The sequence below is a fragment of the Bombus huntii genome, chromosome 12, assembly GCF_024542735.1.
Source record: "Bombus huntii isolate Logan2020A chromosome 12, iyBomHunt1.1, whole genome shotgun sequence".
NCBI lineage: Eukaryota > Metazoa > Arthropoda > Insecta > Hymenoptera > Apidae > Bombus > Bombus huntii.
The window spans coordinates 9676392-9691033 of NC_066249.1; the positions used below are offsets into that span (position 1 = coordinate 9676392).

General features: G+C 36.9%; 1 protein-coding gene across 7 annotated transcripts in view; it reads right to left on the reverse strand.

Annotated features, from left to right (window-relative positions):
• The window catches only part of LOC126872192 (hemicentin-2-like), a 548719-nt gene that overhangs the window by 120595 nt on the left and 413482 nt on the right, over positions 1-14642 (reverse strand). For all 7 annotated transcript variants that reach the window (XM_050631835.1, XM_050631841.1, XM_050631836.1 and 4 more), the window contains one exon: positions 11872-12004. In XM_050631835.1, coding sequence (XP_050487792.1) covers positions 11872-12004 — 133 coding nt within the window. The remainder of the gene's footprint in view (positions 1-11871; positions 12005-14642) is intronic.

A 14642-nucleotide genomic window follows, 5' to 3' on the forward strand; every position in this document is an offset into this window, starting at 1 on the left:
ATGCAGTAGAGTCAGGATTAACGGCAGCAGAAAGGTTGAGACCAAACTGTATAAAAATGGATAACAAACGGCAAGGGAGTGCTGGAAAGCAGTGGAAGATGTCCATGGGAGATTTGCGTCGATGGACATTGTTTTATGCATGCGGGACAGTTCCAGTGGCACGATCGAGAAGACCCCTAGCATGCATATCTCCGCATACTGCGGAAGGATCCAAGACCTGTGTGATAAGTTATCCAATGCCAGTATAAAAATCGAGGACCACGTTATGGTATGTTTCCTTTTGGCCGGCCTCGTGGTGGATCCAAATTACTCGACGTACCTCAGGGCAACAAGAATTGATAAGAATTTGACCACGAAGGCCATGAAGTCGACCTTCTACTCGAAGAAAGAAGGATCGATGCGGCTGCGGACTCGTCCGAGAAAGGCAGCGCAATGGCGACCAGGAGACAATGGAAGCCCAAGCCACAACAGAACAAAGATGGCGCGAGACCAAAGAACAGAGACCCACATAACTGGAAGTGCTACAAATGTGGAAAATGGGGCCACATTTCGTACCAGTGTCAAGAGGAGAAAGGAGATAAAGAGGAGAAAAGCCAAAGGGAGAAGAAGAGACAGGAAGATAACAAGAAGGAGAAGGGATCAGAAGACAACTCGAGGTCCAAGAGACTTATATCGACATTGGCTTTATCGTCCATCAGCCACATGGATAGGGGGAGGATTAGCTACCTTGACTCAGGTGCTTCAAATCATATGACTCCGGACAGGCATCGCTTTGTGAACTTCGCGCCTGCAACCCGGCAAATCAGGATTGGCAAGGAATCTGGAAGTTAAGGGAAAGGGAAAGATCGTCGTGAAAATGGCTGAGTCCTGTGGTGGTTGGACCCTATCTTTGTCGAACGCTCTGTGGGTGCCTGAGTTACATCTAAATCTAATCTCGATTAGACAGTTGGCAAAAAAGGGTGTCATTACAGTGTGTACAAGGGATGAGGTCGTTGGGACACACGATGATGGAGACGTCGTATTCAACTCAAAGGTAGGAGATGATGTATACTACTTAGAGACAATACCCTTTGAAGGGCGCGTAGCAAATGTCTCCGTGGAAAACGATCAGCCTGGCCAAAATGACGAAGACATTGAAGATGTTGAGGCAAAGGCATACAAGAGTACCGCATCGTGATACGAGAGATGGGGTCACCTGCATGGTAATGCAATGAGGAAGATTCCTGTAAGGAGCGTGAAGGAGGACTCCAAGCAACACGATGAAAGATGTGAAGTCTGTGTGAAGGGAAAAATGACAAAGGTCCCATTCCCGAGGACAGCTCATCATATGTGTCAACGCCCTTTGGAAATTGTTCACAGAGATGTTAGTGGCAGAGCTCAGTGCAGGTCATTAGGTGGAGGTAATTATTTTGTAACTTTCATCGATGATTTCTCTCGTTTCATGCACGTTAGGATCATCAGCAGGAAGAGCGAAGTATTTAAGTGCCTCAAGGAATACCAGATGGAAGTGGAGGCTCTACATCAGTCCAAAATAAGTGCCCTCCAAACCGACAACGGAGGTGACACAGGAGCAAATTTTGAGAGCTATCTAAGGGAGAGAGGCATTCTGCACAGAAAGACCGTCCCAAGGAACCCTGAGCAAAATGGAGTTTCAGAACGAGCAAATAGAACCCTGGTTGAGATGTCCAGGTGTTTGCTCATTCAGTCGGGGCTCCCTGACTACCTGTGGGGAGAAGCTGTGAACACTGCGTGTCACATTAGAAACCTGTGCCCATCCACCGCTATCAGAGATAAAATTCCATTGGAATTATGGAAAAGTGAGGGATGCGACATCCAAGGGGAGATCAGCAGGCTAAGGGTATTCGGATGCACGGTCTGGTACCTGAGAAGCCAAGGCGGAGGAAAATTTGATAACAGGGCAGACGAAGGGATATTTGTAGGTTACGACCGACAGATCAAGGGATATAGGATCTACCTACCGAAGACCAAGAAGGTAATAATCTCTTGTCATGTCAGGTTCGAGGAAAATGTGTTTCCCTACAAAAACATTAAAGTGGACACGAGGAACATCAAAAGGAAACTCTCTGAATGGATATGGGAAGATTTCGAACTTGAAAGGGAAGTCGATCCAATTGATGTAGAAACTCAAAGTGATGGTGAAAACGATGAAGGGGAAAGTGATTATTTCAGGAACGACTTAATCAGAGAATAATCAGGAGGAGGTTGTGAGTGTACCGACTGTGCCTAGGAGATCACCAAGATTGCATAAGCTAAAGACGTGTAACAGTTGTGCTCACGTTGCGACAGTTTGCAAGACTCAAGGTTTATGTGTGTCTGTGAATGTGTACGATGCCCTGAAAGAGCCAGATGCTCAAAAGTGAACCGATGCAATAACGAAGGAATTAGACAATTTAACAAATAAAGAAGTGTGGAACATAGTGCAAAGACCTTTGAACAAAATGTGATTGACTGTAAGTGGGTACTTGTCATAAAAAGGGACCCTGATTGATATAAGGCTAGACTCGTAACTCGGGGATTCTGGCAAAAGCCTGGAGTAGACTATTCAGAAACATTTAGTCCAATTGTAAAGCGCAACACACTAAGAATTTTGCTTGCTCTGTGTGCTGAGAATGAGTGGAGTTATGAACATATTGATGTGGAGTGTGCACAACTCAGTAGTCCTTTGAATGAGAATATATACATGGAGCAACCTGAATTTTTTAAAGTTCCAGGAAAAGACAGAACTCAATATGTGTGCAAACTTAAAAAGAGCCTGTATGGACTGAAGCAAGTCGGGAGAATGTGGTTTAGATACATTAACAGTATTTTGAAAGGTATGAGTCTGAACCCATGTATGAGTGATCCGTGGGTGTATGTGAATGCATCCAAAGATCTGATTGTAGCTGTGTATGTAGTTGACATCCTTGCATTTGGAACGAAGGTTATGATTGATGTGTTTAAAACTAGGATTAAGGAGAAATTAAATGTGAGGATGCTGGGTACTGATACTGAATTTCTATCCATCCACTCGAGCAAGCCAAACGGTACCACTGTTGTATTTGATCAATCCGTACAGATAAGTCAAATGCTGGATCTGTTTGACATTGCTCATGAGGCTGGAGTGTCAACACCGCCAGCTAAGGAGTGTGAAGCCGGTTTTGACATTGAATGTAACGAACCTTTCGATGCTAAGCTGTGGGCTATGAGCAGGCTGTGGGGCTTATAACGTATGTCGCCACTGTAAGCCGTCCTGATATCGCGTGTGCAATAGGAAAGTTAAGCCAAAGATACGCAAATCCGACTGTATCTGATTGGAGAGCAGTGAAGCGGATTTTCAAGTACCTGTTAAAGACCAAAGACTTGAAACTAGTGTACCAAAGGACAGGACAACCCTTGAAGGTGTTTTGTGATTCAGACTTTGCGGGCTGTTCAATAGATAGGAAATCTAGGAGTGGGTATGTCTTCATACTCGCTGGTGGTGCAACATCTTGGTTGTCAAAGAAACAACCAATTATATCTCAATCGACATACGAAGCAGAATTTGTAGCGATGCAAGAGGCAGCAAGGGAGACTGTGTGGATATCCTTACTGTTAAGGGAGTTGGGTCAATTGTCATATTGCCCTCGCCCATGTAAAATTTTCTGCGTTAACATCGGAGCTATTTCATGGTCAAAAGATGAAGTAGTTGCTGAGTGTTCTAAGCACGTCCAAGTGTGTTATTTCTATGTTAAGAAGTGTGTGTCAAAGGAAATAGTAGATTATACCTATATATCTAGGTCTGAGAATGTTGCCGACATTCTCACCAATGGTTTAAATAGAGTTAAAACTCAATACTTTACCAAAGCTATGGGGCTTGTAGAAACGTTGGGACTGTTGAGAAACGTTAAGTTGGTATGATCGCTAGTTCCTACAAGCTAAGTTGGTACGACTTCTAACGACGCTCTTTTGTCTTAGGAGTCGACCACGTGTTAATTATCTAAGTGTATCCAGTGTGTTCAGACGTATTGTACGAGGAGGTGAAATATAGAAAGGTAAATTGAATCTGTATGAATCAATTAAATATCAACCCCAAACCTATATTTAATAACAACACTCCCGGCGATCTTCCCTGCGGTGTACATAGAGGACTCACGTAAGCGGGACGCTTGTCCCGACGGTCCTCCCTGGCTTCGGGAACGTGGGCTTGCCAGCCCCCATAGACTCACATAAACAAGTCCTCCCTGCGAAAAGTCATAGAGCAGCAATCGGAATCTCTAATATGTTATCGTAGCGCTATGAAAATTGGGATTTTTGGAGAACGATACAAAACGGACGTCCGTTTGGCGCGCTACGCATAAGAGGGGTGCGAGGATGAGACAATTTCGTGAGTGTAGAGTCGAGGACTTGGTACAGAAGGCTTGTCAAATGAGTAGATTTATTAGTAACAATAAACCAGCGAGCGGATATGCGTGATGTACGCGCGTTGTACAATATGTATGGGACAATATGATTCAACCGCGCGCGGGACAATGTACAGATACGGAGGACGTAGCCTAGGATGTTTCGTTTCGTTTCACGCGATAAATTGAATTTAATGGGTCGTCATATTCTTTCCAAGCGATGAAAAGATATGGAATGGCATGGAAATGAAATGGTAGAATTACGGAAGCGTGAATTGAATTCGGATATTGCGTAAATATACTATGGCGACGTGCGAGAGCGAAGAATTTTGCGACAGTATTGAATATAGAATGTAGCGGTATGGTACGATGCTAGTGAGAGGTGTAAAACTATGTGGAATAAGGGAGAGTTGTAGAATCGTACTATTGTAAAATAGTGAAATTAAGAGGTAAAAGATGGCAATGCCGAAACACGTTAGTAGGAGGATGTGGAATGTTGGGAAATCAGGATAGAAAGAATAGTGAAATTTTTACTACTGAAATATGGAGATTAATATTACAGAATTATATTCATAGAATGACAGAACCATAATGTTGATAAATTACAAAATTATAAGATTGTTCACGTAGTAATAGAATAGCATTGTGTAATTATTGTAAGAACGTGGAACTATATTAGCGTTGTATAAGTTATTAATGGGGTTATATAATATTAGAAGGCTAATTGTTTCAATATTTGGAAAATTTCATTCACGAGTAATCATCAAATAATGTGAAGAATATAGAAATGCACATATTGACATTTTTTAATAAAAGAATAAAAGCTTTAAAGTAATAAGACTTTTTAAAAATCTTTGATAATCATTCAGATACACAACATGAGCAAGAAAGAAACAAACATGATACACAGCAAGAGCAACATGAAGCAACATGAAGTAACATGAAACAACATAAAGCAATATAAAGCAACATGACTTGAAGTCTGACGTGATAATTCTAAAAGCATTCATAATGCGTCGGTATTTTTTGAACGTATTATATAAATCTACTCAATATTCTAAATAGTTGAGTATCATCTAATCTTGTAAATACTTAATTACTAATTATTTACTTTTGATGATCACTGGTAACTTCATTGTTAATGTGATCACTTTAGAATAAATAAATAAATAAAAGCAACATAAAACGTCCAATACTACAATCATTATTTACATATTAATAATTTGAAATCCTTCAACCTGGGTGATCCATCGAGAAAACATTAACTTGTATATACATGTAAATCTCTACAAGTTCGACAGATCATTCAAGATCAAATCCACTATCGGCAACATCACGAATTTTATTTTCTTTCCATTCAAGCGTAGTACTTCAAACAAACGTTCGTTCCGCTCTGAAATGAACGTCCTGTTTTTTCCCTGTCCATCCCTTATTTACCCTGTCACGTTATTACAACAAAATCGATCCGATTCGAAGCCGTTTAAAACGCACGAAAATATCATCGAGGGTCGCCAATGAAAGCACCGACACAAACATTTGCCGATCGTTGGTGATTAAAAAACCCTCTCGTTTAAAAGTAGAGTTTCCAATTCGAAGTGGCGAACATTCGAGGTTTGGTGATTTTGTATGCGAAATGTTCGATAAAAGAGTGTGAATAACAATTATCATCGTACGTTTCAGTTAAAATTTACTAACACTGAAACTACCAATCTGCAATCAATATAATATCGATCATAAGTATTTGGTCGATCTCTCATGTTAACTTAAATTGTATGCTTTCCACTGCTTCTATTTTCTTAATTATTTTATTATAATTCTATTAATTTATTCCTATCATGTGTACATTACTAATATTAAATAATACGTATCAGAATTGATATGTATTATATAGGATGGGACATGTACGAATTTGGATGTACTTCGATATATGTGAAAAAATAAGTTAAAAATATATATATTTGCCAAGTATACTTTAACGAGGCTAAATATTGATTGGGAGTTTCACGGCAGGTTATAATATATATGAAAATAAGTAAAAAGAATGTAAAATAAAATTTTCCGTTTAAAGTCTCGTTTTCAAGAAAATAAGGTTTAAACATGTTAAATTAAAAACTGGTCTTGTACACGCGCATGATGAATTTCCAAATTTACTTCTGCCGAAAATGAAACATTTTATGAAAAAATGTTATTCTATATTTTTTACTTATTTTCAAATGCAATTTAAAACTCTATCGATTATTTACCTTTGTCCAGTCCGGAATTAGCCAAATTGTCAAATCTTCAAAGTTGATTTTCTTGAAAACGAAGCCTTAAATAAAACAATGTTATACCAAACCTTTTTCTTATTTTTTCACGTAGAATCGCCCTCTGCTTGATTATAATACGATTATCGCCCCACCCTATATTTACTATACAGGGTATAACAGAACATGTGGGATACACTTTAGGAGTTGATTGTACATCTAAAAACCGATGAAAAAATGTCATATAAACATATATTCTATCTGTTTTCGTTTATAAAATGTAACAGATTTTCTATTTTGCCGTGATATATTCATTTTTACAGAGAATGTTCAAAATTACTGCTTAGCTTCAAGGCTAGCCTATAGACGTCTTGTCACGGATCTGGTCACACTCTGAATAGTTCCAGGCATTTCCCGAATTTCTTGAAAAGCTTTTTCTATTCTGAATATTAGTATTTCAATATTTTCAATAGGTGTTGCATACGCAATAGACTCGTTATATCTCATAAACGAAGACAGATAAAGCATATGCGTATACGAGATTTTTTCACTGTTTTGCTAGAATCAGGTCTTGAAGTGAGCACCACATGTTCTGTTACGCCCTGTATACACATGTATATATAGAGACTGTTACCAATATGCTCAACAATCCTTGCTACAAAGGTTACTAAAACTCGTAGTGTATTAATTTTTAACTTTCTTTTATCCGCCACTGCATGCGACACTTTCAAAGTCAATACTTATCTGTATGGTTGTATTCGGTCAATCGGAAATCACCGATCAGATCCGCATTCCTTCGTTCGGTTATTCATTTTCTCATCTCTGTACCATACACGTGCGTTTTAAAACACATTCAAAACTGCGATCTCTGCACTCAAGACATCGTTTGAACGATCGCAGAAAATCTCGGGCCGAAAGTGGAACGAAGGAAAGTCGTTCACACGATATCAGAGAGACTTGACAAGGTGAAACGATCGGAACGGGCGTATAAACGTCCTCCCAGGACCGGTTCGGAGAGCCAGCCCCAGGGGGCGTCGGTCGGCCACAACCTCATCCTGCCCATGGCCTTTTATATCAGAGGGAAAGATTCGAGAACACCTGTCCAGGTGCAGGTTGAATAATCCAGTCCAACTCGCAATTCGCGTCATCGAACTGTACTGTATCGATTTCAGACGAGAATGTTTCTCTTTCTTCTTCGTTTCTCTCATTTTTTTTCTCTTTTTTTACGAATCTCGTTTTTCGTCGTTTCATTTGCTCTTCTTGGAATGTTAGCGATCCTGGTAGCGACCTTGCGACAGGGGAGTTTAAAATAGAAATGTGATTTTATCGATTGGTATATTTTATAAATGTTGGTCTATTTAGATGTTTTTTAACGTCAACGTGTTTGAGCAGCAAAGAAAATAAGGAATTAAGCGACATTGGTTGTAAAGCGTAAGTTTTTACACGACGAGTAAAAAAAAGTTAGCGCATTCTATGAGTAAAAATAAGAAAAAAGTTTCACATACACAGGTGGTCCATACATAAGTGCCTTATTAAAAGATTCTAATGAAAAAGTAATTAAAAAGTGAACTAGGTTTTTGTTCGACCAAGTATTTAAACAGCTTAATGATGTTTATATCGGATTTTTATATTATTGTATTTAACTTAGATGTTAGTTTATATCTCTCAGACAAAGACGAAGTTTGATTGTTCGAACAGACTGTGTTACGATTAATCCAAACAATCAAGTTTCTTCTTTTTTGATCATAGAATCTTTACATTTTATAATTGGAATTTCTATAAAATTTGAAAGATACATTTAACCAAAACTCTTATAAAAGTACCGAGTTGTTGAATTTCGCTCGTGAGTATTTTTAAGGAGCTCTGAACTCCAATTTTGTTTATTTCTTACAGAATCTTTAGAAAAGAAATGGTAGACCAGAAATTTAAGAACTCATAATATTAAATAAGGGCAACATTAAATAGCAAAACAAATCGTGATGCTTTGATCATGAAACGAATCCATCGATATTAATTGTTTCAACACAATTTATATACGTAAATTGATTTTTAATCTGTACCACAGAGAAATATTTTAAATAAATATTTATACGTATATCTGTTTCTGTCGTTTTTACCGTGACAATAGATGTCATTCGGAGAAGGAGAAGCGAGAGGTTTCTCATTAAAATGTTCGCCGACGAAATTTGCTTTCCACGCATTTTGATATCAACGGGTTTGACAAATTTTAATTATCTCTCGACGAGAATAACATTCACGACGCGACGTTTTATCATTTTTCTCTCCTTTTTTTCTTCTTTTTTATAAGTTTCGTCGCTCGACGAGATTTTATAACGTTGCGACTTGGGTCAAGCGATAATAGTGTTGCCGGAAGAAAACTTTAATTAAACGCAACCGCCGATTTATGCAACGATTTAAAAATTCAAACGGAGCTAACGCTTTGACAGGATAAATCCCATCCTTTAAATTTTCCCATCTGTCTTCTACTTTAATTATCCTGTGCAATTACGTATAACGATTTTAATACGTGGATTATTATTAGGAAATTCTTGTAATGGAATGGAATGGCTTATATCGTTTTCAAGCTATTTTTTCTATTATGACGAATAATTTTATTAAGTTGTGATAAATAGAATGTCTGCTTGAAATCTTCAAATCTTTTATTTAAATTATGTTTAGGAGTATTCCATTATTCGTAACTTACGAGACAGCTCATTTAGCATAGGTACAAATGAATATTATAATTACAAAAATTTAAAACCTATTTATGTCTTTAATCTGATGCCGTAAATGCAGGAAATCTTATGGACAAGGAGATAATTATTTTCTAAAGCGTTTATTCTAAATTCTTCGTTGTCTATTACAGTTTATTGCCATCAGAGAGTGAAAATCAGCCAGAGAGTAAAATAAACTAAAGGCTACGAATTACCATAAAATTATCAAAAAATGATAAATTAGAAATTTCCTATTGTACTTTGTCTCTATCTCGTCCCAGAACTTTTCAAATGACCCACGTATTTCTGTTCGAGGAACACTCGATTATCTGCAATCGACTAAGCCGTATATTAAGTTTAGTGATATAGAACGAAATGAAAGAATATGAAGTAGAATGTTAAAGGAGTCTCTGTAAATCCCACGAAACATAATTTAAATCTCCATTAAGAAGGAACGTGAGGCAAGGTGATGGTAATAAAGAGACCAGACGCGAAAATACAAACAGCGAATAAATAGAGGAGATTGAGAACGTTTCAGAGGTATAAAGTCCTTCACGGGCGGAAACAAACTTCCGAAAAGAATGGTGTTCGAGAGGGGCGAATTTTGCGATTCTACTGCACGGATCATCATGAACAGCCTGAAGGATCTGCACAATCATTATAAAATTCTTTGTAACTTTTTTCTTTTAATGATAGGGCGTCGAAATTTTGAGATACGCGATTTATAAGTGGCTATCGACTTTTTCGATTTAGCTTAGGTTTAAGTTTGCAAATAATTAAGGTCCTTTTTTAATAAGTGCGTCGAAATTGTGAGATATGCGATTTGCAAGTTACACTCGATTTCTTTGAGTTGGATTACATTTAGATTCAAATAATCGAGATTTTACGGGCATAGCCCGTAGTATGATGATCGGGCCAAACGTAAATATTACGGGCATAGCCCGTAGTAGATGATCGGGCCAAGTATAATATATAATATAATATATAATAGTTTGTTTACGTTTTCGGTCCAAAATTCTCGAACGTAAATCGTAGGTTAAGGGGTTAATAACAAGATATCGAAATAGTGAGATACGCGATTTCCACGTGGCAGCCGATTTCTTTGGTATACTTGACTCGGTTTCTCAAAATATTTGCTCATGGTAAATAGTTCTCCTCGCCTGCTTCCTCGAAAATGGAACATTCAGCGGTAATAATGTAATTGCTCTATATATTCTGCGAAAATCTTGAAAATATTTGTGTTGGTGAATCATTAGATGGAGGACTAGATCGTTTATATAAATTTATATTTTTAGAAAGATGATCAAAGAAATATTTTCATTTCATTTCATTCGTTTTATATTTCCATTCGTGTTAATCAATAGGAAAGAGTTATTAACAATTTAATTGAACGTTACAGACATTACAGACGTTGTGAAATTTTGACTAAATTGAAATTGAACGATGATAGTGGTTAGGTGCTATGGTGGGGGGTTTCCTGGTTAGTGGCCTTGAACAGTCGATTGATTTCAGACAGGCTATAGCAAACGCGAGGAGTTGCTTCTTTAATTAAGGCTTGTTGCAAGTGCAACTCAATTGGTTCGAAGCGCGAGCGGCTTGTTTGAAGACTAAAGTGTTGTTCTGTGGTTTGAAGGTGATGGAGCGATACGCGTTGAATTTAATTAAGAAAACTGTTTGCCTTGGAATATTTGTTTGCCTTGACGATTCATGTAATATTCAGTCGATTAAATATTTTTGTCGTAAAGATTTTTTCAATAATTTTTAATATACCGGTATTCTACTGAATAATGCTATTATACAAATGTTTCATTTAATAGTATTACTAAGCATTAAAGATCGAGTTTCCATTTAATTTTACTTCGAAATAAATTAATAATGCGTGTTTCGATATTTTTTATTAAACATAAAAGTAGATGTATATGTGTAGTAAGCAGAAGTTGTTGGAAAAAGTTTATTATGGATCCCTAATTAAATATTACGGACTTCGTTATTTGGAGTTATTATGGACTCATTATTCTATGATAAAAGCCCGCTGAAACAAATGATATTTTGTAACAACATCATAAAAAATGTATTAATTTACGATTATTACTTTCATTAAGCTTCTATCTCAAAATTTTTTAATTTGCGAAATGTTATTTAAGATTTACCTTTCAAGTTATAAACAATTTACAACTACATTTCACATAATATATCATATTATGCATTTACACCATACAGTATATTATACGACAGAATACTATATACCAATTGTATATTCATAATAATGCGCATTCTACGTCAACATCTATAACAATTACTGATCTCTAAATTTTTAAACGCAGATGAGAAACAATAGTCACGCTTAATTCCTGTCTGGATAAGCGAATGAAATTTTATTCGTGGAGGATTAACTGTCAGGACTCGTCGTTAGAAGAGGAAACCGCGTGTCTCGCTGCTTTCCTCGATTTCTATTCTGAAGGCGAGCAGCGAAGCAGGAGTGATTTGAACCGTACAACAAGAAGCGAAAATAAGGAATGCAAAAGTGGAATTTACCTGTATATCGGCGCGTCTGCTTCCTCCTTGTACCAAATAACTAGATGCAACTTGTCTCCAGGGACTGGCGGTTCCACGTCGCATGGTAACTGAGCAGTTCCACCTGCCACTGCTTCCGCATCTATCATTGTCACTGTAATGACAAAGACGGGCTGTGAGTCAGGTACATCATATGATGAGAGCAAAGCGTGACTGCAGTTTGTGTCAAATCGTCTGGCTTTACGATCGCATGGGAATATATTGATAAAGTATTTTGTCCGATAGAAAAATATGATTTTTCTTCCCCTGATCTATTTCTTAGTTACTACATTTTTCTAGACATTGTTATTACATTGTATTCAAGCTGCATCAAGTGATGCATACAAAAATACAGGATTCCATCTAAAATGGAGGTCATCTTAAAATCTCCGAAACTCCTTTGGCTGCAAAAACGTTACTACTGCCATATTATAGTCGCCATCATACCTAACAACTTTCGTTGATAAACTTTTCCATATCTCTAAAAACATTGGAGATATTCCAGTGGTAATTTTTAGTGGACTACCCTGAATATAACACATGTAATATATTCATAAAAGGTATCTACATACTTGCGTAATTAATGCTAAAAATGGTCCCATTAAATATCAAGATTTATCGATATGGATATCTGACTGTTTAAATGGATAAAGTCATGGCTCTAAAGCCAGCCCTGAAGTATTACACGGAGTCAGTTATTTCCATAAAAGTAAAGAAAAATTTCAAAACTTCATACTGATAAAAAAAATACCAAGATTATCAGTACTACAATTATTATCTAGTTTCGTGTATTTCTCTATGTAATAAAAAAAATATATATATAGTCCTTATATTTCAAACTTGAAAAGTAAATTGTGAAAATATTGCAGATATCAATTTTCATTTATCACTAAAATCGTTCTACTAAACCGCACATCAAATTTTTAGAAATAAGATAATCGGATGATCGCAGAAGATATATTACCCACCAATTATCTCGTTTGTTAAGAATCTGACGTGCTTTAATCGCTTTCTTCAATCTTTAGAGTATCGCACGACCGTTCATTTTTTAGAGCACTTTCTTCGAAGACCACCCAGTATTCTCATTTAAAAACTAATCTGTCATTCGACGTTAAGATCAAAAATTCAACAAAAGTATACTTATTACATTTTTCATCTGTAATCCGCATGTAACGAAAGATGTAATGTAAGAATCTAAGAATTAACGAACTCAGAAAAGAAGAAACAAGTGTATTGATGGACAGAGCTATTCGTCGAAATTTGCGCTTCTAGATATATCTCTTCTTTTCTTAACTGGCTACGAATTTTTGCCAATTGCCCCGAGATATAAAGTTCACGCGACTTCTTGGCGAGCTTTTGTGTAAGAAACGAGGGTGGGTGGAATGGCTTCACACGACCATCATGTCGGGTAAAAATATAGACAGACTAATTGTCGTTAACGGAGTATCTTGGCCGGTGTTGCGTTACACTTAGCCTCCATTTGTCCTTACTCTAATTATTAAGGAAAATTATGCATTCACCACACGTGGTATAGAGAGACCGGTAGACTTTAAAACGGTTCGGTTAATTGCTGCAATTACATTTGATTAATGCCTCTAATTACACTTTCTTTAGTTCTGCTCGTCCATTTTTTCTAACCGTGTAACGAACTATGGTATAGCCGAGCGTGAATCAGCGCGGTCACGAACGAATAAGGAAAATTAATATTTGATGTATAATCGTATTGGCATGATTTATCCAAAAGTGTTCGCTAAAAAGTCCTTTGAGCGTTAGGAATTGAGAAGATTAAACGAGCAAAATAATTGAGTAGATTGATTTATTTGTTTCGTTCGTTGTAGCATTTTGAATACTTCTTTCGAAAAGCTTGGCGAGATTGTAAATGGAAAACTGTGAATTCTCAAACATTTGTATGATAATTGAATAATTACACTTTGAGAAAAATAGTAGAAGTTAGAAGTTATTTTCGATTCAATCACGTTTTCCTCGAAATAAAAATCCTTCTTATCAAAAAGATTAATGAAATTAATAATACGATAGGTCTTTATTTTCAAGAATTCTTTATTCCATATGTTAGAAATTTTTGCACCAAATTGAATGCAAACGGAATTTTCAATTAAATTTTTCAAATTACTTAAACACTTTGTAAATTTGAGGATATTGGATGTAGTTGATAGTGCTTGCTGCTGTGTAGGCCGAGGACTTGCACGGATTGAATTGGTTCCTTTTGTTTCTTCTGCATTTTTCAAAGCACGCGCGGAAAGGAAAAATCGGACTACGGGCGTCGGGATTTGAAGAGCCCGGGTCCCAAACGTTCGTAACCAAAGGCGCTAATCACTGTGCTGCCGTCGTCTGGTCGTAGTTCCTGTCGAATGCCGCTACAAATTAATTAAACACTTTTATGTTATTTTCATAATTACTCTCATAAACTGGCCTTACTTTACTTATATTTAACATTCAACAAATTGATCGAAAAATTACTAAGAAAAAAATTTGTTTCTGCGCTATGTTTTACTGGCAGATGTTCATCTAGAGTAAACCATAGTTCCCTTCGTTTCAAAGATTTCAATCACTTCCTCCAACAACTATATCGACTGCTATTTTTTAAATATCATAATGGAAAGATATTTTATCGATTGTTTTTTATAATATCAAGAAAACAAAGGTCAGGAAACGTAACAATTCACAATGATTTGACGCTGGTATGTCTGACGCTTTTTTTCGGCTTTTGTCGAGGGAAAACGCGAGGCGTATCC